This window comes from Catharus ustulatus, chromosome 2 (genome assembly GCF_009819885.2).
Source record: "Catharus ustulatus isolate bCatUst1 chromosome 2, bCatUst1.pri.v2, whole genome shotgun sequence".
Lineage (NCBI taxonomy): Eukaryota > Metazoa > Chordata > Aves > Passeriformes > Turdidae > Catharus > Catharus ustulatus.
In genome coordinates, this window is record NC_046222.1 from 2,553,486 (window position 1) to 2,580,145 (window position 26,660).

General features: G+C 40.8%; 1 protein-coding gene across 3 annotated transcripts in view; it reads left to right on the forward strand.

Moving 5' to 3' along the window:
* The window catches only part of EPHA3 (EPH receptor A3), a 171,788-nt gene extending 145,335 nt beyond the window's left edge, over nt 1-26,453 (forward strand). For all 3 annotated transcript variants that reach the window (XM_033053498.1, XM_033053496.1, XM_033053497.1), the window contains 5 exons: nt 1,182-1,391; nt 7,941-8,090; nt 10,060-10,253; nt 21,029-21,184; nt 22,467-26,453. In XM_033053498.1, the coding sequence (XP_032909389.1) occupies nt 1,182-1,391; nt 7,941-8,090; nt 10,060-10,253; nt 21,029-21,184; nt 22,467-22,572 (816 nt within the window). In that variant the 3' untranslated portion in view covers nt 22,573-26,453. The remainder of the gene's footprint in view (nt 1-1,181; nt 1,392-7,940; nt 8,091-10,059; nt 10,254-21,028; nt 21,185-22,466) is intronic.
* Nucleotides 26,454-26,660: the final 207 nt, after the last annotated feature.

Here is a 26,660-nt window from a genome sequence, read left to right on the forward strand (position 1 = left end):
CTCATTAATATCACAGGCCACTCAGGCCATATAACCCTTTTTATAAATGCCTTTTGGAACTACTTAGTTTGCTTTCCCCATTGCCATTGAAAGGCTCTCTGAGCATCTGATTCTGTTCATGGTTAGAAACCTTCTGGTTTTTAGCTAAATCTTTTCCAGAGTCTATATAAAATTCTCTTGTGCTGGCTCTGATAAAAAAGGGACAGACAAATGCTAAGAATCTTTTAAAATAATTGATTTCTCCATGAAGGGGAATTCTGAGAGAGTCTTTAAGCATCCACTGTGTCACATATTTGTCCAATGTTTACAGTGCTAATACCACCCCCAAGTGCAGTAATCAAAAATGAAAAATGGATGCAATCAGTCTGGCAGGCTGATTCATGTCAAATCACCTCACGTGGCAGAGCCAGCTCCCCTGTATTTAATAAAATTCCAGAAGCAGCAGCACGAGGAGTTGGAGAGCTGCCCATGAGGATACATTTACAGCACTGGGGAATTCATCTGAGAGCTGCACTACAACAAATGCTGTCCTATTGTCTGTATAGCACATATCAATATCAAAAGTAGATGTTAACAAACAGGATTAGTAAGAGTTGGGAGATTTAAAATTATGCCCAGAAGTAGGTGATTAGAAATATATCCAACTAATGGTTCCTAGGCTAAGTCATAATGTGTTTCAGTAATTTTTGTGTTCCTGAAGTTGAGGAAAATTTTAAGAAATGAGTTTTAAAGTAATGGAATTTGAAAGCCGCTGACTCAGATCAGCATTTGCTTTTGTTAAATGAATTTCTTGTGTAATAGAAAACTTTCATTAGGCTGTTGGGGAAGGCTTGGATTTTCACTAGAAAATCCTGCGGCCTTTCAGGGAAGTTGGACATCTGTTTCTCTAATGTTCTGACACTCCAGTCTCAGGAGCACACACACAACTTAGATTAATGTGCTGCTTTCACACGTGCCCCATCTAGGAAATTAAAACTCTGATGACAGCAAGAAAGGGGAAAATGAATTTTTATCTGAATTGCAAATGTGTCCCCTCCCTCAGCTGATTGGGAGATCCACATGGTTCCACATTTAAATCACAACGCCTGGCTCACAAGCTCCTCATCTGAGCAGCTCACCAAAAAATCTGTGCAGGGAGGAGCATGAGCAGCCCCTGAGGTGGTATTGCCACTGTTTTGCAGAAGCATGATGCCCAGTTCACAGTGATCCAGCTGGTTGGGATGCTACGGGGGATCGCCTCTGGCATGAAGTACCTGTCGGACATGGGCTACGTGCACCGGGACCTGGCTGCTCGGAACATCCTCATCAACAGCAACCTGGTGTGCAAAGTCTCTGATTTTGGGCTCTCTCGTGTGCTGGAGGATGACCCAGAAGCTGCTTACACCACAAGGGTGAGTTCCTGTGTGCCTTTGCCCTTTTGAAATTCTTGGTTGTGATAAAAGCTGGAATGTGATGGAAGTCTGGAATCTGAGGCAGTCAGTCCTGTGTGCCCAGAGATGTTCAATAAACCAGAGGCTCATCACAGTCATTTTTAAATTCATGTCTCAGAGAAAGTAGAAAATGTACCTACAAGAAGTATGGTTTGTGTTGGTAGATTACTTTCCTTAGATTATGCAAAATTCTTGGCTCAGTTTCTTTCTCCTGGATCTGTAAAATAGTATCACAATTAAGGCCTGAGTTCTTTTGGCACACAATAATTTAAGCCTTCATGGGTGCTTTGAGCAGTTTTAGTTGCACTGCTGATTTAGCTCCCACACAGTAAAAAAAAAAATCTCTTCCATCAAACTTTTGTGTGTTTTCTGGCATGATAGGACGTATGTCTAACTGGAGCAGACTCGTGTCACTGTTCTTCAAGGGTGTGTCATTCATACCTGCTCTTGTACCTCTAACTGAGTCAAAACCTGAGTAAAACATAAAAAATGCACATCTAATTATCACCCTGAATAACACTTCCAGCTTTTTTGTGTGTATTACATGTGGCTATCTGGTTGCTCATTTTCATGCTATTTAAAGTGGTTTTTTTTTAACTTTACAAAAAGTGACATTAACATCCAGTAACTTAGTCAAGTGTAATTTGCATTGCTCACAGTAATCACCTCATCTTCACTGTACAAACCAGATTACAATGCATCAGCATTACCTTAATGTGGGTTTTCTAAGGTTTCCTTCATTCCTGAACACTGACAGGAACAATCAATAATAATTTCAGTAGTTTACATACTGCCTTCTTCATGATTGAAATAAAATAACATGTGAGAAATGAGTAAAGAAATGGCAGTTTTCTTACACATCGTATACACATACATTAATAGAGATGTATTTATATTTATCAATCATACCTTCATAACTTACCAGGCATAAAGACTCTGTTCTTTACTTGACCTTGCAGTGTTTTCTTTGCCCTCTGATAAACTTTTGTCATGGAGTTAGAAATGTGCAATATATACCACTTTAGAAAACTGTCTGCAGAGATCTGTCATGGTTAATATAAGGAGACATTAGCAGGAGAAAGCAGTTTTAATTCTCAGTAGAGTCATGGCATTAATAAATAAATATTCCTGAAATGCAAGAGTTCCTCAATAGAAAATGCTCTGTTGTCCAGCCAGAGGTGCATTGCTGTGTCAGATATTTGTTCTCTCTCTTCTTAAAATCCAGCTGAAAATGGAGCATTGGATGAAGCTGCCACATCAGTGAGGCGTCTGTGGATGGCTTGGACAGATCAGGGTGCACAGGGTGTCAGTGTTTCAGCCAGTGAACTTCCTCTCCTCCTGCCACCTATTTTCTGAGTCTACCTGCCCATTTGCAATTAGATAGTGAAATCAGATGGAAAGAAACTCTTCTGTAGAGTGTAATCATCTGTGTTCACTAAACTCCATCTGGCATTTATGGTGTGTGTGCAAACTGCTGCAGGAAGATGCTCAGATAATTAAAACCTTCAAATGCAACTTAGGACAAATCTAATTTTTTTTTTCAAGAGTTGTTGCTGTGCCACATGTTGGCTCTGAGAGAAGAGCAGGCTATTTGATATTCATCTTTTTTGCTCGCATGTCCTTTGAAGTGAGTCTTACGTAGATGTCAAGGGAGTGTTTCCAGGTGGGATGTTTGATCCCCAGCTGAAAAAAATGGGGACCACAGATGTGAAACAGAGCTTCACTCCACTGGTAGAGAGATGAGCAGTTCATGTTCCTGCTGCTGGAATATTTCACAAAACACAGGACCATTTCCTAGGCCTAACACATTTTGCAATCACTAATTATAGGACAAAGCCAAGACAAAAATAGTGTCTCTATTTCAAAATAATGGCATCATCTTAAGTATTTCATGCCTAATAATGACATTGTCATTTTTATGTCTTTAAAATCAAAGCTTGACAAGATATTTAAAACCAAACCAAAACAAAAAATCAAAATTATAACTCAATTTTCAAACATTACAGGGTATTATATTGATGTCTTGCTGTTCTCCATCTCTTCCTACTCCCAGCTGTCCACTTTGTATCAGTGGTTCTAGGGAAATTTATAGAGTTAGCTGCCAAGATGGATGCTTTATCTATCTAGGCTCCTTATCTACCCCTATTTTCCACCTGTAAATGTCAAAGCCTGAGAATGATTCCACTGCTTTAATTCATAATTGCAAGTCAGGATTGATCTACCCCCAAGAAGCCCAACCTGGTTTTCAATGCTCACCATTGCCTGGGTGAAATTTTACGTTGTGCTGTTCTCAGAAACCGTGTCTGAAGCTTTGCATCAAGGCAATGAACATGTATCCTTTAATACATCAATAATTTATATATTTTTATATATATCAATGCATAATCTGTGATATTCATGCCATTGTACCAGAAGCCTGAAGGACAATGCAAAGATCACAAGTGCACGTGTGAAATACAAGGAATAAGGAGTTGGAAGGAACTTTCCTACCTGACAGGGTCATTTTTTTACCTCCTGGATTATTGTCACTGCCTTGATACCACAAAAGGCCTTTGGCAGCCTGGGGTCTGCCTGCTTATAGAAGCAGAAGCCAGCATGTGGATCAGGCTGACTGACTGGACTTTTTTTACTTTTTCCCAGTCTTTGTGCCTGAGGGGATGTGTAATTATCTACATTCTCCATATCTATTCACTTTTAATTGAAACACTGAGATTGTATTAAAATTGTCATTGTCAAATGGATCTGGTTTATCCTTATTATTTTTCAGATGTCTGTATGGCAAGTGGGTGGACTAATGACACAGTATGAAGTGGAAGTGAATTTAAGCAATCACAGTTGTAGGGGGATTGTAATTATGTCTCTCAGGGGCAATATTTGGGTAATCAGTAGATGAACTTTGACTGTTTAAGCACATAGATACATCACAAGTAATCATGGCATTTTAAAGTAAATGCAGCCCATGCTGGACAGAAATCAGCTGTATTTTCCCTCTATATGCAGAATCACAGTGATACAGTCTGAATGTATTGAAGGTAAAAAAAGGAAAGAAAACCCCATAAATTCTCCTGCCCCAAAGCACAGAGGAGAGGAACAGTGTTCTGTCATCACTGGCTACTCAAGGAGGAGATGATTTCAATATAAAACATTCATTAGTAAGGGACTGTCAAGCAGCATCAGATAATTTCAGGTGTGTTAGAAGGTGAAGCAGGCTCATCTCACTCACATGAATCTGTCTTGTTCTGTACCATTAAGATATCTCCTGAGCTCAGTCCAAAGTCCTGGTATAATGAATGAATGTCAGGCTTTTATTTTCAGCTTTTCCTGCAAAGTCCTTCTGGTGATTCAGCTAGAATCCATTTTTCTTGATTCTCTTCTCCCCGGGCCTGTGGCTTAGGTGCCTGTGGCTGTCACCCTGCAACAGATTATAAATCAGAATACTGGAATGGGTTCTGAAGTCCTGGAAGCAGCTGCCTTGTGTTGGAGTGCCAGACATGCTAGAAATAAATTGAGGACTTCATTGACTTCAGGTGAATTATGTTGGAGAGGCAGATACAGCAGGGAGAGCAGCTCCATCTACAGAAGATAAAACTTTTGGTTCCTGCTGGCTCACTGATTTCCAGCCCTGAGAGAGGTTCTCTGACCTAGACTGCCTGGGATTTTGAGCTGCAATGACAAACTCCTACAATTTCTAACACCAAACCTGTCTTTCTACTCAAGTTTGGGGAGCTTGGCTTCATGATGAGCATGGCCTTAAAGGGAGACCATGACAAAAAATATAAAAACTGTATTTATCTTCAAAAAATAATCAGTAAATATATTTCTGTTCTTGTTCTCAAACTATTCCAAAAAATTAGTCAGCAAAATCAATTTTTAAAAAAAATTATGGCATTTTAATGACAAATTGGGGAGCAGAAGAGCAAAATTACACTTTTAGACTTTTTTCAGTGTCAGTAATTTTCTTTTTTTTAACTACATTTTAATTAATATTTTTGTCTTATTTATGGTAATGCTATGTGTATCTGCAGGTTTATATAGGATTAGAGCTGAGACTTAGCAAAGAAAATTTGAAAGCCACTGACTCACACTCCTTGCAATAAGAATTTGGGGTTGATTCACCTTTCTTTTTCAGTAAAGCAAAGCCAGAAATTGTTTTGTTGTGTTTCTAATCTTTCTGCAAGAAGTACTCCCAAAATGTGAGGAGACTTATTTATGTTTTTGGGGTTTTTCTGGTGGGGTTTTTTTTTTGGTTTTTTGTTTTTTTGTTTTTTTTTTTTTTTTGGAAATGTGTTTCTCCAATTGCATAAATGACTTTTTATATAATATTATAGAGACCTTTTATGCAATATGAAATTCCTGCCCTTGTCTAGTGGGAGATGTCTGACTCTCTTCGTGGTGGTGGGGTCTTTGTTGATGTAAATTTAGGATCTGGCTTTCCCCCAGGATTTATGTTCTTTATTGAAAAGCAGGGCTCATTTTTAGTGTGAGATTGATTTCTTTATCAGCCTCACATCTAAAACTGTAAGTGGATTTGTTGTGAAAACACGAGGCTACAGGAGAGCTTTCCTTGTTTCTTGGCTGGGGCTTGGACCCGCTGAGGGCCCCTGGACACTTGTAAAGGGAGCTTATTAATTGAGTATGAGAAAAACAAAGTCATTTTTATGTTCTTGGTACTGTTCTGGAGCAGCACTGGGAATTGTGAATAGAGTTATAATGCATGGAAAATACAATGTGCTTTTTGTGACTAAAGAACATCATCTAATAGATTAAATTTCAGAGAAAGAGAGAGATCAGGCTCTTTATCTGTCTTCAGTGATAAAACAGTGGTTTCAAACACTCTAGTTTTTCTTTGTCCTATTTTCTGGTCTGCAAGTGATGTAGAAATTCAGTGTTTACCTGATTTTAAGGGTGGTGTGTGAAATGAAGGTTTGTCTTTCAGAAGGGTGCTCTGCTAAACAGAAAACCATCTGCCAAGATAATCCCATCCACCTTTACCAAGCCTCTAAGACTTATCTAGTGACATTTTGGAGGCCTAAATTGTAGTCTGAGTCAGGACTGCCTGTGTTTTTTACTCTTAATTTAATTTTTCAATATTAGCAATGAAAATGATGATGCTTCAGTGTAGTTAGACTGTATTTAGGGTTCTAATTAACACTAATGCCTGCATTTCTATCAACCAAACCAGTGAGTCTAAAGCTGGTGATGGTGTAGCTTTCCTCAGTGCAGGTACAGTTTGTGGGAGTGTAGGCAGAGCAGTAAAATATTCAAACCTTTTTTTCTCACTGGTTACTCAGTGGAAGTAAGAGCACTCTCTCCCACAGAGGTGGTTGTGAGGAGAGGTGTGTGACTGGAGTATAATGGGGGTGTCACAAGCACTGCAAAGAGCTGGTCTGGTGTGAAACCTTCAGAATATATTCTGTTCATGTTGTGCATAATTGGAAATAACTTTAAACTCTCACAGTTTTCTCTACTGAAACATTCACTCCAGAATTGCCTTCAGGAACAAGTTTTGGACTGATGTATTTTAAAACTTTATTTTCTCATGTGTGACTCTCAAAAAACTCAGTCAAAGCTGGCAACACCAGGGCTTGTCTCTTTCCTCTAATTCTCACATTTTAGAAACTCAGCCTGAGGTTCTTTGTGTGCATTGTATTACCTTGACCTGCAGCACGAAGTGGTGGCCATGACCAGAGAGAGATGCTCCCCTGCCCACTATGATAATTGTACTGGTAGCTTCAGATCTCTCCAAGTTTGGCATTTAATGATGGCTTGCTTTTCACAACTGTAAAAAATGTCCAAGGCCACTCTCCCAGCTGACATTTTTGCACTCTTCCCTCTGCACAAATGACCCCATCTGAATCTTTCTGTGTCAGCTGGAGGCTTGGCTTTGGTGAAACAACATCATGACCCTTTATTTTCCTTGAATGTCCTAGAAAACCTGGTGAAGCCATGCAAGTTCCAAACCAACAGGGAATTCACTTCCGTGCCTTAAATTCAGCCGAATCCAGCACTCCTGTGCTGTGCTAAAGAACCTGGGTTATCAGCAAGGACCTTGGACTGGGTTTTTCACCTTTAAAAACAGTGTATGACTGTTGTGGCAATTTCCAAACATTTTACAACTGAAAATCAACCAGACTTGATCTACCATTTACTCTTTAATCTGTGCAAATTGTGCCACACACAAACAGATACACACATATATATATAAAATACAGATTTTTTTGTGTGTGTGTTTCTATAAAGTATGTATGCTGTACTGTGCTATACATCCATATTGTAGATAGATAAATCTATGGCAAATCTACTGGATATCAGTCCATTTTGCACTGAAATGTATTTCACTCCCTCTTTTGCTCTTATGACAAATGGCAGCAGCGTTTTCCTGCTTACACTGGGTTTTGTTACACCAGTATCACGATAACTGAGAACCTCAGGGATGAAATAATCAGCCACACAGAATCATATTTGTTGCAGGACAATCAGATGAACTCTCTGGTTGTGTTTTGCTCCCAGGGGGGCAAGATTCCCATCCGATGGACGTCTCCAGAAGCCATTGCCTATCGGAAATTCACATCAGCCAGTGACGCCTGGAGCTACGGGATTGTCCTCTGGGAGGTGATGTCCTATGGGGAGAGACCCTACTGGGAGATGTCCAACCAGGATGTGAGTAATTGTTGTCTGAATTATATCCTCAGATAAGGGATCAAGCTGTGAAAGGAGGCCAAGACCAGGTGGCCCTGAGTTTTTGATGGTGACTTTGAATAAGGTGTGGAGGTGAAAATCAACAGATTTCCCTGGTCAAGTAAAAGTTCATTAGAACTTTAAAAACCCACCACCTTTATAGCAGAGTGATTTGGACCTCTGAAGGAGCAGAGTAGAGAATTCTATCCCATTGGTGGTTTTCTGTAAGATGATGCAAATAATTCCACTGCAATGAGGTCATTGCCTTTTACATTCCTTAGCTCGTTGATAGAAAACCCTCCTAAATTTCTGTTGATCCCCTTTGGTTCCACTTGTATAATATTCTATAGAAGTTTTCTGTAAATGTCAAATGCACAGAATAAATTGCTCTTGGCACTTGTGAAAAAGAGAAGCAAAGTATTTCTGCTAAGAGTTTAATGAAACCAAAATGCTTCTGGAAGTAATCAATGGATAAAATAGAGAAGGAGAGTGATCTGATTAGACTTCCAATACAGGTTTCTTTGTAACATTAGTAAACTGTCCAACCCTGCAATCCAAATGATTAATGGAGCTCTCCCAGTACTTTTTAAAGAAGCATAACATTTCCCCAAAGAAGATTTTTATTATATCTAGTTTGGGTTTTCTTTCTGTTGTTGTATTAATTTTAGATTTATTCCACAGGAGTTTCTTATAGACCAGGTTTTTTGGAGTGCAGTTACTCACAGAAATAGATTTTCCAAGGAGCTGATATATATTGTTAGTAGTTCTAAAGTAAAATAAATAAGTCAGTAACATAGTAACATAGGCAAACATTTTTCTGTACTACTTTATATTAAACAAGGAAAAAAGAAGAAAACTTCCTTTTAAATGGGTACCTCTGCAACCCAAGTCTCTGCAGAAAACTGTGCATTTCTTTTAATTGGTAATGAATGTTTTTGTGGAGATTAATGTATCCTGTTGTGCAGCCTGATATATTAGTGGAATGTCTTTAATAATATTCCATTAAAATCAGAAATGGAAGGATTAACCTATTTATTTACCTCTCCTTCATGGCTGCTTGAACCATTAACTGTTCTCTTGTCCTTTTTCTGATTCAAAATAGTTTGTTCTGCTTTCCAGATGAAAAGGAAAGATTAACAGAATATGGCTTTATCATTTTCTACGTTGAATACATTGGGGTTTTTTATTCATGGGGCAATAGATACTGTAGGCCTGATCAAGAGGTGTTAGATTCCAGTGGATTAAAAAGCTTCTGGACAGCATAAATTCTAAAGCAATCTTGGTTTTGTCTGTGTCAGTCTGGAAAAATTATAGAAAATCTAGACAAATTTTATCAGTCTAGGCAAATTACAAGGAATTGGACTTGCACTGCCTAGAAGAAAGTGTACAGTTATCCATGAGGTAAGTTTTAAAAACATTTTGTGGCCCTGTGACATCATCCACAAGACCTTTTGTCTGTTGGTTCAGGATGGCCCATGAGGGGGCAGGTTGATTTTTCAGCAGGGTAGGTTGTTTTTGCTGTTGGTGTTTTGAGTTCAGTGTCCACTGGAGGATGTGGAAAGGTTGTTTTATCTGCTGTGGAAAGCATGTATTGCTAAGGGTAATCAGAGGAGAGACATTCTAGCCCCCTTTGAAGTTTGGTATGCCTAAGCAAGTGCTTGCTAACTGTGGCTTTTGTTTATGGATTTAGTTCGAGTGAGTGTGAGTTGCTGAGATCCTCTCCACACTCACCTTCTTCAAAGTCACACTCTGTATCTTAACTCCCCTCTCTGCAGCCTAATCTGCTGCTGGTTTACTTTGCAGATAAAGGGGAGGCACTGCACGACAAGACAATTAGTGAATAAACACGTTTGTTTGAACACAGGATGTCCACATTAGGCTCCCTCAGCTGATAAAAACCAAGTTGCTGTGAAGTGCCTTTAAGTTTGCCCAAACTTTTCTCCTTGTGCAGGTGATTAAGGCTGTGGATGAAGGGTACCGCTTGCCACCTCCCATGGACTGCCCAGCTGCCTTGTATCAGCTGATGCTGGACTGCTGGCAGAAGGACAGAAACAACAGACCCAAGTTTGAGCAGATTGTCAGCATCCTGGATAAGCTGATCCGTAATCCCAGCAGTCTGAAAATAATCACCAACGCCGCGGCAAGGTGACACGCTAGATTTATATTGCTGAGGAACCTCTTTGATTCCTTCATCTCCTGTCGTTAGAATTTGCTCTCTTTACTGCCTCTTCACCTTTTAACTGGAGCTGTTTGTAGAGAGAAGGATTTAATGTTATTATTTTTATTATTGCTGTGTTGGTTTTATTAATTATTTGCTATTATTTATCCAATTTGTGAAAGATTTTTATGCTAAAGGTATGAAACCCACTGTAAAACAGAGCAGAGATTTGTGAAAAAACCACAGCTGGCAGAGTTGGCCATCATGTGATTTTCCTTTTCCTTCTGCCCTTTGGTGGTGTTTTAAGTGCTCAGTGTTTCATAGGTTACAGCCAGCCATGTTCCTAAGTATCTTTCTGAATTGGGTCCAAATACACTTCTGCTCTTCTCTGACAAGTCATGTTAACTTTAATCATATGAATAATTCTTTTTTTTCTTTCAGCAGTGCTCACAGAACTAAAAATGCACTTACACTCCCTCTTAGATCAATGTGTTAACTAGGAATTAATTTCCAACCTGTGCAATGCTCCTAATTGCATTAAAAACATTCATTTTTAATCCTGACTATTCAACACACTCTGGAACATCATCACTATGATGAGATAAGAATTATCTCATTGAGAGAGAGCAGCTGAACAGTGTGTTGACACCTAAGGGCATAATGAAGATGTGGTGAAAGAAGAGCTGTAGTTAAGCAGTTAAAGAGAACTGGTTTGTACAATGCACAAAATGTCATACTCTTACTGAAGGAGTGTAAAAGACGTAAAATTATTTTTAGCATGAATGGTAGTGCCTAATCCTCTGTAAAGCAGGCAGAATCAGGGAGAAAAGCACTCTGCTCCTCTGCTGCTTCAAACCTAGGCCCTGGAGGGTGTTCTGTGTTTCACTGGGCAAGAGACCAGAGCCTGACACGAGCCAAGTTTCAAAAGGGAACACAGAAAAGCTTCCTGTCAGACCTTTCCTTGTGATGCAGCACACTTCCCACCACGGCAATTGAATGGGAAGGCTGAGGGAAATGGAGCCAAGGCAGTGGGAAGAGCTGCATTGATCCTGCAGCCTGCTGTGCCACTGCCATGGACCGTGCCTTCCTCTTCCTAGCCTTGGCTTTGTCAGCTACAGACTGACCACTCTAATTACCTCCTGCTGCCATGCCAGAGGGGAGAAAAAGAGAGAAGAGATGGGAGGAGAAAGGCAGTCATACTAATGGGATCTGCTTTTAAATTTATATATTGAGAAATGATGGCTTGCATAAAATTACATTTCGGTCATTTTGCTTGGTGAGTCTTTAACACACAGGAAATCAACATGCTTACAGAAGCAATTATTTCTAGGAGGTGACAGAAAAAAATCAACCAACTTTGGGAATGCCACCAAACTGCTCAGACACTATTTTCACAATCAAGTACATTTCTTTCAAACATCTTGCACCACTATGTGGCAAACAATTGGTGCAAAGAATTACTTTCTAGGGATATGCTCCAGCAATCGGATGACTAGAGGAGCTGGAAATCATAACTATCTTTTTGGGGTTGATTGCAGAAGCCAGGGCTGCACGTTTTTCATTCCAAACAGAAGCAAAATGCTCCCTGCTTGTGATCCTTCCAGTTACAGATTTGAACCACAGCAGGGATGAGAGCAATAATTTCCAGTTACCTGTCCATAGCCAGGAGAAGCTGATATCTTCTGATGGAGGCCAAATTCAGTCTGAGCACCTTTTCCACCTGCTGGGCTCTGTGCAGGAGCTCCACAGAGGGATGTTGTTCCCTCCTGTCTCTCTCTGCTCTCTTTGCTCCTGTTCCATCCGTGCTTCAGAGGCTGCACATCCCTAACACAGTGCCACACTCTCTGCTCGTGGAGAGGGAAGGAGAGAAGGAAAGAGGCTGCCTGCATGGTAGGGAACTTCTCAGAGCTGCTTTAGGTGAGCTCTCAGTGAAATGCTCCTCCTGCTGCTGCTTTTCCTTTGATTCAGAGCGCGTTTCTGAGGAGGGCAGCGCCAAAGGTGATTTTATTCTTTCCTCTCTTCCCAATTACCCTTCCACTGCCACATCCCTGCGCATTCCTGGGCAGTGCAGCCTCTCCCTTTCTGCAGCTCCTCGCTCCCTGGGGACAAACAGGGCACTGTGGGGTCCCAGCAAGGGTGAGCCCAAGCCCTTCCCTCTGTGAAGGAGCTTCCTGCAGTTCAGGGAATGTGTGATCTGTGGCCTCTCCATCCCACACTGTCAGTGTCTGCAGGCTGACTGAAACACAGCCACAAATAAACACAAGTGAGGCAGTCCTGTGCCATGAAATCTTTGTAAAGCAGAGGTGTCCTGCAGAGAGGCAGTGGTGGCAGCGAACAGCCCCTGGTGCTGGTGGCCAGGGACTGAGCCTGGAGGTTCAGCATTGCTCTTTGACAGACTGACAGAGAAAAATGAGACAGAAAAATGAGCAGTGAGACTTCAAACGGGGTGGGGCCTTGCCATAGCCTCGTGTGCAGGAATGTGTTATTGATCCTGAAGGGCTGAGAGTCAGGGCAGCTCCTGGAGAAGGGGACACAGTGGGATGGATCCCTGCCAGGGCTCCTCTGCTGTCAGCAGCCAGAGGGACAGACATCAGTGCCAGAGGAAAGCACTCAGGGGATTGCACTGGCTCAAGTGGCTGCTCCCAGCTGTTACTTGAGGCTGCAGCACTCCCACACCGCTCTCCTCCAGCCCATAATGTGCAATTAATCTCAGTTACACCGGTCCCAGCTCTCTTTTAGCTGTGTCTGTGGTGCTACTGGAGGAATGCTACAGCCTGATGCCCACCATATGCTCATAGGTGTTCAGAATGCTCTCAGTCAGGGGAAAATGTTTAACCTGACGGCGTCTGCTGCAGATGCAAAACCTGTCTCTTCTTACAGATTTTAGGGCTGGTGTTTGTATAAAATAGTCACAGCACCGTTGTATCCTATTTAAAAAGCATATTTCTGGAGGTGCAGAGGATATCCCTGTCCTGTGGGTGCTGGTTGCTGTTAGCTGACCCCCACTGGAGGATGTGCTGGGCTGAACATCTGATTCCAGCCCACAGCCCAGGCACGTTTTGCACTAATACCTCACAGAAGAGGAGTCAAACCCTTCAATTCTCTCTTTCCTTTAAAGTTTTCCATCCCTTCAGGCCACTCCATGGTATCTAATAATTTCTTGGTCCCCGAGGGGATGTTTTTATCCTTACTGCTCATCGCTTTGCAGACCATTCTGCGTGCCTTTGAACCTCACACTGACAAAAGGTTTTTGTAGCCTCAGCACAGCAAACGTTCCATAATACCTTTCCTGGTGTTGTGTTTCATCTCAGATTCACGTGGAAATTCCATTGCTATTCCTTGTAAAGCACAGAGTATGGCTGATTTCTTTCTCACCTGTCAAAATTCACTTTTTAATCAGGTGGCCACCTTGAGCTCTTGCTAATAAGACCTGCAGTGGTTCTGGACACATGGGGGTTTTTGTGTCCCTCAGGATGCCTGGAGTTAACCAGCTCTGTAAGGAGCTGTAGGAACAGAACTCAGTACAAGCCATGTGGTTTTCTAAAGCACAGTCTCATGATATTTTTATTTGATTTATGTCTTGCTGTTCTTTCCTGTTTTCTGAACACGATGTTCATTTTTCTAACAGAGTCCTCAGGTTGTTTGGATATCTTCAGGGTGGAAGTGAGTTCATCGTTCTTCCACTTTTGATCAATTTCATTATTTTTCCTCTTGAGCTTATTTTTTCTTCAGTCCACTGTGTATTACTTCACATTTGTGAACATTTCATACGGATACAAAGCAGATGGAAACTTTTCTCAGCTTGGGTTGGAGAGTCAGAATCACTTCACCCACCTGCAAGCAAGTTGGTGAGGCTGAAATGGCTCTTAGCTGTTGTTTCATTTGTGTGGGGAAAAAAAAGTAACTTGAGTCGTGCAACTGGAAGTACTTGGTGTACACTACAAATCTTACAAATCTGAAATGGACTCATGACTTTTTTTTTTAAATCCATTTCACTTCTTTCACTGATTTATATTTATGATTTTTTATTCTTACTTAAATTTCTGATTCTGAATATTTATATATATATATTTACAATGCATATTACCATTTTATGCATATGAATCTTACTCTTACATGGCCATTTAAAAAAATACAATTTTTTCAAATCACAGCACAATTTAATATATTTAAATACATCCGTGTGTAATTGAATATATTTAAAGCATTTATGTGTCCCAAAGCTGTCACAGTAGAGTGTGATCTTGAGGTATAAGGGTTGTGACACAGGATTCAGGCAGTGGCAGCTTTCCCATATTTGCTGTGTTTGTTCACATCTGTGATGCAGGGGGGACTGAAGTAATTTAGTCTTTGTGAACCTGTGAAATGGGAATAGCTGAGTTAACGCACAGCCCTCATTTGAAAGAAAATTGAAAATTTTTTCTGATTCCAACATATGACTTTTAGAAACTCTGGATTTCTGCCAGGCCTCTGATTGATTGCAAAACTGACACAGAATCTGCACAAAAAAAATCCCAACCTGCTTCTGTGTTTGCTGTGGGTAGCATGAAAATCAGTGTTAGGTATTGCTGTTGTTGTTTTTATTATTTAGAAGAATTTACATATTTAGAAGAAGAGGAAATAATTGTATTGCAAGGAAGGGGGGAAGAACACCTGAGAATTCAGGATATTTCAGAAAAATCATGGCTGAAATTCCTTTCATATAGCCCAGAAAATTTAGGGGATCAGGCTCAGTTACTCTTCCTGATGAAAAAATGTGTATGAATAATTAATTCCTCATACATCCTTTTACATGTTAACAAGTTGTTTGCAACCCTACCTTGATTTGCTTAAATTTGCTGTGTTGTTTGAAACACTGGCTTGGGAAATTTCCTTGAGCAGTGTTGGGAAGAGCTGTTATTTGTCAGTAATTGTTAGCAAGGGTTCACTGCTGAACATGTTCAGCTTTGTCGTCTCTCATTGTGCTGCTCTCACTGGTGTCATTCTCAGACATCCAGGGGCACTGCTTACAAATTTAAAATTCGACATTTGCTCCTCACAAAGTTCATTTAAAATTTGATAATTCAGTGGAAACGCTCTACATTCTAGCTTGGTAGGATTTTTTGAAAATCAAACTCAAAAGGAGCAGTGAATGGGGCAAATAAAAAATTCAGACTTTCTCCTTTTTGCAGCACAATTCAAGCCCTGTTTTTACAGAAATATTTGCAATGAAATTACTGTTTAGATTGGCTGAGCACTTTGTTGAGAAGTCCCTTTTTTTTGCCATTCAGGTCAGAAGGCTTCAGATGCTTGACATATATTGCTGACCTGCTGCAATATTGTTTGTTTGCTTCTCCCTGCTAGGAACTTCCAGGATGGAAGAGAGGAGAAGATTTCAGTTTTCCTTGGATGTTGTCAGGGTCTTAACAATGGGGGTTGAGTTTGGCCAAATGCTGTGGAGAGCAAAATTCTGGGTGGATTTTGGGCTACATTTAAAAACCAGCAACAACATAATCTGTGTCCTAAAGCAAGACTGTTCACTCTAAAAGAATTCAAATAATGTAAACTTTAAACTCCAGCTCTCTCTCTGAAGCCTGCTAAACATAAAATAGTGAATTTATGGAAGGGGAGAAAAAAAAGAAACTTAACTACAAATCACAAAATGGAACACAGTAAGTCCAACTCGGTGTCCAAACACAGTTGGGATTGTGCAGGGCTTAGACTGAGGAGGTTTTTAGGGATTTCATTCAGCTAGAGACAGAAAAGCCCTGTTCTCACCTGACTGTCCCAGCAGTCATTATTCCTGAGCCTGGGCAGGCAGGGCTCAGCCATGGTCCCTCCAAGGTGAGTGTTGGAAGTGAGCTGGGGCTGGCTGTGGGCAGGGACAGTAAAACATCTATTTGCACTTTGTCACCTCTAATTCACCTCCACTCAGTGAAACTCGGGCAGGGATTTACAGGGGCAGGGTTGGGTGCTGTATAATTTACATAGAAAAGCAGCTGGACCAGGGAGCTCTTGCTGTTCATTTAGATTTCCAAGGCTTTTTTATTCTGCTGCTCTCCTTAGTGATGGTGGCAATTCCACACTGGGAATGCTGGGAAGAAGTGACAAAAGTAGAAATTCACAGTGATGCCTAAGCTTTTTATGTATTCTCATATATTTGTGGCTTGGTAGATTACTAATGTATAGCCAGTACTTTTCCTGCCTTTTTCCCCTAGATTTTGGAGCAATCCAAAGAAGCTGACCTTCTAAACACAACCCTGAAATATTGTTTGGATTAATAAACAATCTGAATTCCAAGGAGGGGGCCTAAAATAAGAAGTGGGGCAGAGAATCCCTTGGACCAGCTCCGAGGGGCTGACCCAGGGGTGGGTAACTGGGGTAGATGAATCTCCTGTTCAATATCCTGATTAATTAACCTTATACAATCCCAAAAAATTAATTCTGGGTGTGTCCGTCACCGCTGGGACACCTGGAAGCTTCCAGATGAAAGTCTGCTTTTTACTTTACAATTCTAACACTGATGCAAGGAGTTTTTCTCTTTTGATTATAGGCAACAGCAGTGCAGCCAAAAGTGAGATATAAAGGGAAGCTCTCCACAGCAAATGGTAGATTTTAAGCATTTTAAGAGCTTTATAAAGCTTTTTTCTCTGACTGTCCTAACAATAATGAGTGGTTGGTACTGAGGGTCTGTCTCCAGCCACATATCCCAGGAAATGGCCATGAGCCTGTATTTCCTTAAAAGCACAGCCTAAGCTGTGTTAAGAGGAGGGGGGAAAAAATCAGCAATGTGCTGGGTTTATTTTTGGTTATTTTTAGTGGTTTGGTATTGGGAAAAAGTAAATGAAGGAGCATTGATACACCCAGGCATGTGATTTATTATCCCACCAAGATAAAATATATAAAATAGCCCACAAATAAAAATATAAGCAAATTGAAAATCATGTTCAGAGGGGCAGCTAAAGGAGGCTAAAGGAGTAGGGAAGACTGAAGCATTGACCTTTGGGGCAGTTGAAATTTTATTTGGTTATTAGCCTAGTGGAAGTTGTGGTAAGTTGGGTCGTTTTTGGGGGGTTTTGGGTTTGTTTGTTTTTTCTGTTTTTTCTGGTTTTTTACCAACAATAGAGCTTTAAAACAAGAAATATTGACATTTAGAGAAGGTGTACCACTTTTGCAGCCTCAGCTGCATTGCTGTTCCCTTTGGTTATTTGTGTTGCCCCTCTTCATTTCTCCAGCTCTCCTTTCACTCCAAGGAGCAGCCCATAATCTCCTTTTTTGGAGAGTATGAAAAGAACACATGAAGGCCTTGGAAAAAGCAAATGTGCCCCCTTTAAGAGGTGAATTGTACTTTAGGGACTAAAAGATCAATTCTGCTAAGAGCATGTTAAAAATGGGCATGAAGAGATGGAACTCCAGAGATTTTTATCTTTAAGGTCCAGGGATAATCAAGTAAACAGAATAATTCTACTTCTCCTTGGCATGTCATTTGTTTGCTGGTTTCCTGTTGATACACATGTATGCATATGACTCTGATTGCTATAGAAGATAAAACTGAAATTTGCTTTCTGTGCCACCTGTTGGTTTTGGGGTTATTTTTCTCTTGAAATAGAATTCTTGTTAGACCTGAATCTGTGCTCCAGCTCACCATAATCATAAAGCCCATAGGATTTCTGTTCCAACCAGGCTCATAGGGAGCAATTTCACTTTACAAAATCAGCTTTTAATTACCTAAAATTTGCCACAGGAAATTACTTTATGTATTTGGGGGGGGCGGGTGATTTTAAATGCTTTCCTCTTTAAAAGAAATTGACTGTGGAAAGGAAAGTCCAGATTTAAAAAACTGAAGGTTGGTTGTGCTGTTTGGAGGAAGGGATGGAAAAAGAGAGGCTCCTACAGTACAAAGTCTTGGACTGTGTGTGCACAGCTCCTCTGTGTATTTGCAGAAGAAGTGGCAGGACATTTTCATTTTCTTTGTCTCAGTTCCTGGATTTTACAAGTTAGTTTGTATCTTTTTCTCCCCAGACAGCAGCCAAATTTCATGCTGTATTGGGAAGGGCTCTAATGATGTTTTCTGTGTTTTTTCTTGTTAGTGCAGCAAAATTTTCCCTGTGTTGTGACAAAAAGCTGTGCTAATGACAATATACCATAGCTCTCCTGCCTGCAGATGGCTCAAAGGTTAATTCCAACTGTTAAAGTAATGGACACATCCAGAGAAAGCTTCCAGCCACAGGATGTTTTGTAACTGGCATCTCACTGTTCAATTTGTCTCTCCAAACTGAGTCTTGCTGGGTTTCTTTTCAGGGCACCACATGTCAGTAAATGCAACCTTGTAGGTGTAGTAAATACAACAAGTCAGGGTGAACAGGACAGAAAATCTTGCTATGACTGTCAAAAGATGATAGGAGAGGGTGCATCATAGTCAAAGTAAAAAGAGTTTTAAAAACAGAAAGAAAATAAAGGAGGGGAGAGAAGAAAAGATGGAAAGAAATGTTCTAATTCACTTCCCCTGAGCAAACATGTAATTTCCATGATTTCTTTTTAATGGCTGTGTTCTGGGGCGGGCAGGTACTGATTTATGGGAGCTGTAAGGATCAGGTGGAGCCCTGCAGGACGTCGCTCACAGCTGCCCCTGCCTCATTTGTCTGCTAAACTGTGAGCTCATGGTGCACAGCGCCCACACCATAAATTTCCTGCTCAGCCCTCCTGTCCAGGGGCTGGGCCAGGGGGAAAAGCCCTGCCAGGGTGTGCAGATGCTCTGCAAGCCCAGCCTTCCCCTGGTGCTCACCAGCAGACAGCACGGGCTCTTCGCAGCCAGGCGAATTCCTGCTCATTGATAAACAGTCCAGATGTCCTCTCTGAGGAGGGGAGGAACTCTTTTTTTTGTTTGGAATCCTGCAAGAAGAAAAATGATACTTTACAGTGCTGGTTACTCTGAGGTCACTCGCATTAAAATTAGGTCATATTTTTTGTCATGATGATACTTTGATCCAAGTAATAAACATAAAGGCTCTTTTGGGCCATTCTAATTCCTAATCCTAGAGACCTGCTCTATTTCAACTTGTTTATACTTTTTTTTCATTAGTGATTCTCGAGTCAGACCTTGTTTTATTAGACTTAAGTTAAAAAGGCATACTAGGCTGGGAAAAAAAAAAAAATCTGTGCTTTATCACTAAGAACACTTCATAAATACTCTTAATTAATATCTTGGGATTCCAGACACTATACCCAGAAAACGATAAATAAAACCATTGGACAAACAGTAGTCAGTGAAATTCAGGCCTTACAGCTACTGATTAAAACTATCTTGGGCCTGATTCTCAAACTAAGCCTTCAAAGCTGGGGATCATGTAGGTGTCTAAGATTTGGTTTAACCATGCCAACAGTACATGAAGTGAGGACAGAGCAGATGTCTGGTGTCTTCTGTTGCTTTTCTTTCCGTGGATGGTTGTTCCCAGTGTGTGAAGTCAAGATTTGGTGTCAGTGATCACAGTCCTGGCCGGGCTCTGTGTCCCATCAGGGACATCTCAGCTCTGGGACCTGGTGAAAACTGATTGTGTGTGTTTGGAGTTAACATTTTCAAGCATCCAAGTAGCTCTTTAATTATGCCCTGCATTCCCAGAAAGGAAAAAATACTCTGAGCCTGAAAGAAATTACCTCATTGGTAGCAATCAAATTGAAAACATCAGAAGTAAGAGGAGCTGTTTAAGATGTGGCCAGTACCAAAAATCATTGCTCTTTTCTTCAAAAGTGAAAGGTAAAAGTCTTGATGTAACTAGTGTTACTTATGCAAGTGATGTGGTTCCAGGTGTACTGCAAGGATATGCTGTTGTAGTGCTGCTGATTTTGAGGAAATTTAAGGCATATTGGAATTGAGAAGGATTTGGATTTTCTAGGCTTCTTATGAGGTTAAAAACACTATGTTTAAATATGTGGTTCTCTTGGTCCTTTAAAATCTCCTCCTATTTATGTTTGTTCCAGTGATGAGCAGAGATGACTTGGGTTTGGAGTGAAGAGAGTGTTTTACAGCCCAGATCAGTTCTCAGCCCCAGCAGCTGTCACCTACCTCTTACACGGTGTAATCACTGCCTTTAAATTATGCTGTCAGCCCAGCCACCTCTCATTTTCACCACTTTCAGTGACAGAAGTCACTTCAAATGGGTTCAGCAGCAGTAGTCAGACTCCTGTGTGGGTTACTAGAGGGAAAAAGAATTATGGGGCAGAAAATAGACTGTGAAGTTGCAGAGATAACTGCTTTGAACATTCTCTAGTTCAGTCTCAGCCACAGCACAGCTAAGCATGTGCTTGGCTTTAAGCCTACAACAAAAAAATAAAAATAAGGTATTTTGCTTATGGTTGAAGCTTCTGACTTAGTAGCTAGTACTTAATCAGTGGGCCACAATATTCTGAACATTTGATATTACCAAATTATACCAACATGCTTAACTTGGACCCTGGAGTGTGCATCATCTGTGTGATGTTTGGGACTAGGTGAATCACATAAACATAACCTAATTTTGTCTGTGTTGCTGCTTTCCACATTAAATTGTGAGGTATCAATAACCTTGTGAGTGCTGCAGTGATTTAAACTCGGGCAGGATGATTGCACAGCATTTGTCAGAGCCACCGGCCCCAGTCCCGTGCTGGCCCCAGCTGAGAACTCCCACAGACAAACAGCAGAGCCACATCCAGCCTGGATGCTCCTGCCACTGCTAAGTTCAGATACAAAATAAATCTGTATTTCTCCCTTTCCCCTGAGTTTCACTGCATTATTCTTTTATTTCAGGCCATCCAATCTCCTCCTGGACCAAAGCAACATTGACATTTCAGCCTTCCGCTCCACGGGTGATTGGCTCAATGGGTTTCGGACAGGGCAGTGCAAGGACATTTTCACAGGGGTGGAGTACAGTTCCTGTGACACCATAGCCAAGATTTCCACAGAGTAAGTTGCAATCTGCTGTGGGTTTTCATCATAGCTACAAGTTCAAACTGAAGCATAAAGGTAGCACTTTTATACGGCGTTTCCAATTCTTAGCTAGAATTTTCTGAAATTTAAAGAGACAAATGGGAATTATTTGTTGTGGTTGAAATAGCCATGAAGGAAATCTACATCTGGTGAGTGTTTGAAGGGCATGGTCCCACAGCTTTTTCTCACTAAATACAAGGAAATTCCCAATTTCTTCCAATACAGTAGCACCATGCATCATCTGGTACACTAGCATCCCTTCCTTTCACTGAAGTTTCTCTGTTGATCCTTTAAATTCTGTATTTTATATGGGAGTTTCTCTGCAGCTGGCACATTGCCAATCTTTCCCTTTATTGCCCATCCCATGTTCCACCAAGCCAGGTGGGGGTGCAAATTCTTTGTGGCTGTTTTCCTTCTCCATGCTAACAATTACTCAGGGGCTGAACTCCCTCCTGCTATGCTTGGAAGTGAGCAAATGGCAAATTTATTACATTCTAAATGCAATCCATCTTTGTTCTAGTGACAAGTAGGAGTAGGGTAATGCTCTTATTGCACCTGAAAAGGCATCAAGTACAGTTAAAAATTTAGTGCCAAAGGAAATCTTAATTCCCAGTTGGGCTGGCTGAATGCACAAGTTATGGAGAAGTATGCAGCAGCTCTGCTACCAACAATTAAACACATCAATGCCGTTAATTAGTGTATTATTGCATCTATAAAAAGGGTGCTAATGGCTTTTAGTAACAATTACCCTTTGGGGACAGTGCAGAAATCCTCTAGGAATGCCCAATTTCCTGTGAGCCCGCGGTTAATTAGCCCTTCACAGGTGTTAAACCACCTCTGTGCTGCACAGGGAACAATGAGACTGGAGAACCTGGGCAAACCAGAGGTGGGAGCCAGGGGAGACACTGGGAGGGAGCTTGGCCATGGCCTCCTTCCCCAATTGGTGGGGAATGGAGATGCTAGAGAGGCTCAGCTGATCCAGCAGTGATCTCCTTGCCCCAAAAACCCATCACTGGAGAACAGTTTCATGGCCCTTTCTTCCAGCAAACACAACGAGGCTAACCGAGCTTCCACTCTATTTTCTGCACCCCCCTTGTGTTTTCAGACAGCTGCTCTCAGTGGTTTTTTGCACCAGGGCTTGTGCTTCAGCAATATCCCTGTACCTGCAGTGCAGCAATGTGAGGTGGGCAAAGTTCAGTGCTGAGATCAGTGCTGTGGAACTCAGTGTCCTCACTCACACACCTCCTCTTTTTTCCAGTGACATGAAGAAAGTTGGTGTCACAGTGGTGGGCCCTCAAAAGAAGATTGTCAGCAGTATCAAAGCTCTTGAAACTCATACAAAGAACAGCCCTGTTCCTGTGTAAGGTACCAAAATGATGTTGCTCAGGAGAGGAAAAAAAAGAAAGGAGAAAAGTTGCATCACAGGTCAAAAGTGATGGCTGATAAACAGCAGAATTTAAAGGAGTTCTTTGCAACAGCTTTGGAAACGCAATGGTTGAGATTTCAAACCCACATGACACTCAAATACTGAGTATAAATGCCTTAAAAATAGGAGCAAACTTGTTTTCTATCTGTTAATCCTAAAGGGTGGGTGCTCTTGACTGACTGTTAATGCAGATAGTAAATATCAAAAGAAAAAAATATCTGAAAAATCCTTCCAAGTAAAAACCAGTGTTACTAAAACCTAGAGCCATTTGAATATTGACTGAATAACAGAAAAAAAAAAACATGGACAAAAAAAGCTGTGTATTTGATCTATACAGCAAACAAGAAGAAAGAAAGACTTGCGGTATTTTTCTACAGAAGAGATCTGTAACAGGTATTTTATTTCTTTAAAAGCAAGGAAAATAGAGGACTATACCTCACAACCTGTCTGGCCATATTTACTATAATGTCATTGTAACATGCTATTTCAACTTCAGGAAGGAACACAGAAATAAAGTTTGTAGTGACTTTGAGTTAGTTGACAAAAGGTTTTTACCATTATGTTAGCTTCCCTAACTGTGTTCATTTAAATAGAAACAAGTCTTAATTTTTAAAAGGCTTATTTATTTTCTTGGTTTTTTTTTTTGTTTGTTTTTTTTTTTTGGTTTTGTTTTTGGTTTGGTTTGGTTTTTTTGGGGGGGGTTCTATTATTGTTTATATTTATGCTTAAATACCTTAACCTGGCTGTATTATTGCCAAGTGCCAAATGTTATCCAAACTTCATTGGTTCAGCCTGAGAAATTGTCTGAGGGTTAGTAACTAGATGATTTTACACTCATAGCATCATGCATGAAATACAGAAGGAAAGAAAGGTGGTCTTTTTTCCAGAACTGACAATATGAAAAGCATCTGGACTTTTTTTTTTTAATGAGATTTCTTCCATTTGCTGTGAGTGGTATTTTCAGCCAGGCTGGGGTTTTGACAACGATGTGTGCATTGATCTTTAGATCAGTACCTGCCCCAAACAGCAGCTCCCATTTCCTTCCCCAAGGCTTTCCTGTCACAATAAGGAGCTCTATTCTTGGGTGGTGAGAGGTGAGAGATCTGCCAAGAAAATATAAAGGAAGGCCAGGGTTGTTGCATCCTGCTTTAACTGATGATGCTGAGTTCTCTGGGAAATGTCTTGTTTAAAAGGATGAGTTATCCTGTGAAGTGAGGCTTTGGTGTGGAAGTTTTCACCAGCCTGAGCTGGAAACCCCCTGTAGAGGCACTGCCATCCTGTAGGGACCTGAATTTTTGGCACAGCTTCTGTGGGTACCCAAGAGAGCAGAAGGGTGCCCAGGTCTAGGAGAGCACTCACATCTCCCACAGGAAAAAGGAGACTGGAAGGTGGATTTTGAGGGCCCTCCACCATTTTCAGTGTCTTCCAAAGAGCTTCCCAGCTCCTAAGATGTTGCTCTGGAGCTCACCAGCTCTAGTTGTGAGCAGACACGACTCTTTGCTCTGAAAATGAGTGGTTGTAAACACAGTGTGAGCCACTTCTTGTGCTTCTTAACACTCTGGGTGTTGAGGCACACAGACAGCAGGCCTTGGTCACCAGGGGAATCCATTCTGCTTCCCAACCTGACATTCTGGAATCTAAATCTGATTCTGATGAATCCCTAAAAGTTCCAGACACTGAGAGAGGCAGATGAAAAAATGGCACATTGTGTTATATCTATGCATGCAAAAGCAGGTAGTGAGTTGTGCTTTCTCCTGTTGGCTTGGGTTTTGAAGCTTCATGGTGTATAAGTGAGGAAAGAATCAGTTCCTAGCAGGGTTTGTGGGGCTCAAATTGTTCTCCATGAATGCAGGACTTACAAAATATCCAGGCACAACATTTATCACATATTGCTAAGGAGAAGCAGAGTTAGAGGCTTTTTCATGAGTGCTGGTCGTGAGCATGCTGTAAAGGACTGGATGTGAAACACACTCACAGCATAGTAATTAATAATTCTTTCTGAAAGAGAAGTGAATGGGTTTTAAAATTAAAATTTTAAAAAAAGAAAAATTGAAGAAAGGTAAAATAAAGCACTTAAGCTGTAAAGAACACTTCCCCTGATCTGCCCCAATCTATCACGAAATGCAGCATGCTGGATGGAAAAGCTGTGTTTTGTGTCGCTTAGTTCATTCAGAATCTTTCTTTTCTTCGTGTTGAGATTGCTCTAAATCAGACACTGTTAGTGCATTTAAGCCACCAAAATCCAGTGGCAGACACTGTCTGTGTGGGGACAGCTTTTTGAGACATTTCTCCTCAGCTCCATTCTGTGCTGGAGCGTGGGGGTAAGGGGCTGGGCTGGGGGCTGACCTCTGGGAAATGCTTCAGGGGACACAGACCCAGTTCTGAGAGTTTTAAACACTTGAAAACTTTGCACCCACCACCCTCAATTTGCTCCTGCCATGTGTCCTGTCGTGTTCCTTGCCCACTGTTCAGGCATGCTCAGCATCAAAGATTCAGTCTCACCGAGGGGAAAAAAAAATAAAGCAGCTCGGTTTTGCTTTTCTTTGCTGTTAGGAGTTGAGAGTTTTTAAAAACCTGTTTGGTTTTCTCTCCCTGTCAGAAGTTGATTTGTACTGTAAGTGGCCTCTGTTGCAAGCATCCTGTACTCCCTGTCCCCCTGTACATATGTAAACATAGCAGTGTACAATTCTTCAGTGTGGAGTAGAGAAATAGAGGTCGTGTGGCCATCTGCCTGTACAGGTTATGGACATCAAGCAAAATGCAAACTGCTCACAAAAAGACATGCCATATTACTGGGTTTGTACCTTTCAATATAGTTTCCATTTTATTTATTTCTGTTAACATAATCTAGTTTTTTGTGCTGTAACTTAGCATCCAATAAGCAATGTATAGATGTGATTTGATTGGCAATATGTATTTACTTTAACTTGTATTTCAAAAGCATTACTTACTCATTTAGATTATATATTGTGCAATTGTAGATGGCCTCTTACTAATGTAAAATGATTTGTAGTGGAAACATTTATATTTTTATAATAAACATAATGAAAGTATTTTTTACATACTGAAATACTGAGGTGATTGCTTGGAGGACAAAGTAAATTTATTTGATTAGTGTGATAAAATTGTAATTAAATATGGATACATTCTGAGTGTTAAAGCATGGGTCTGGAGTGAAAGCTAGATATTACCTATATTATCTATTAAAAGAAGCAAGCAGTGCAGGTTTTAACTAAACAGACCAGCATTTGTGCAAAACTGACTTACATCAATCAAAGACTTTACTTTCTCCATGGATACTGGAAAACATCATCTTCTACAGCCTGCCTATGGGGTATTGAAAAAAGCTGTCATTTATTTTAGTTGTGTCAAGTATTTCCAAACTTTTGCTTTTTTTCCTCCCTCGCCAGTGGACCTCTTTTCATCTTATTAATATGTTGAATCCAGTCAAAGATGTACTTTTCAACAAAATAAAATAGCCCACCACGTACTGTATTTTCACCCCACGATCATTTCTTGCCTCTGAGTGTTTGTGTTAGACAATATTTTGCCCCTGTTTTGTTATGTCCCTGCCAGGTTGTTTCTGTGTGCTTCACCCAACTACAGGGTCTTTGAAAATGCCAACATACACAACTCAGGAATCCTCTTCCTTGAAAAATAGGAATGGTTTTGATGCTTGCCAGTTTCTGGAATTTTGCAGGTTCTTTCTGTACCATAACTGATTTTGCATGCTTTTGTATACTACTCTGCTTACTGGTGCAAAACAATGAATGATAAACCTGTCCTGGAGTCTGTAAGTTGATAAACTTTATGAATGTGGATGTAGCATACTTTTTTTTTGGAGGGGGAGAGGGTTGGGTTGGAGGTGGGAGCATTTTGTCTTGGTGTGTTCAACAGAAAGGGGAATCACAGAAAAGAATCACCCAGAGCTGGACTTGTCCTTAAGTGACCACCGCAGGACTGGAAGCCACTTGTTCTTCCTGCCACCAGAATTCTTCATGCTCTAGTGGATAAATAGTGTCATTT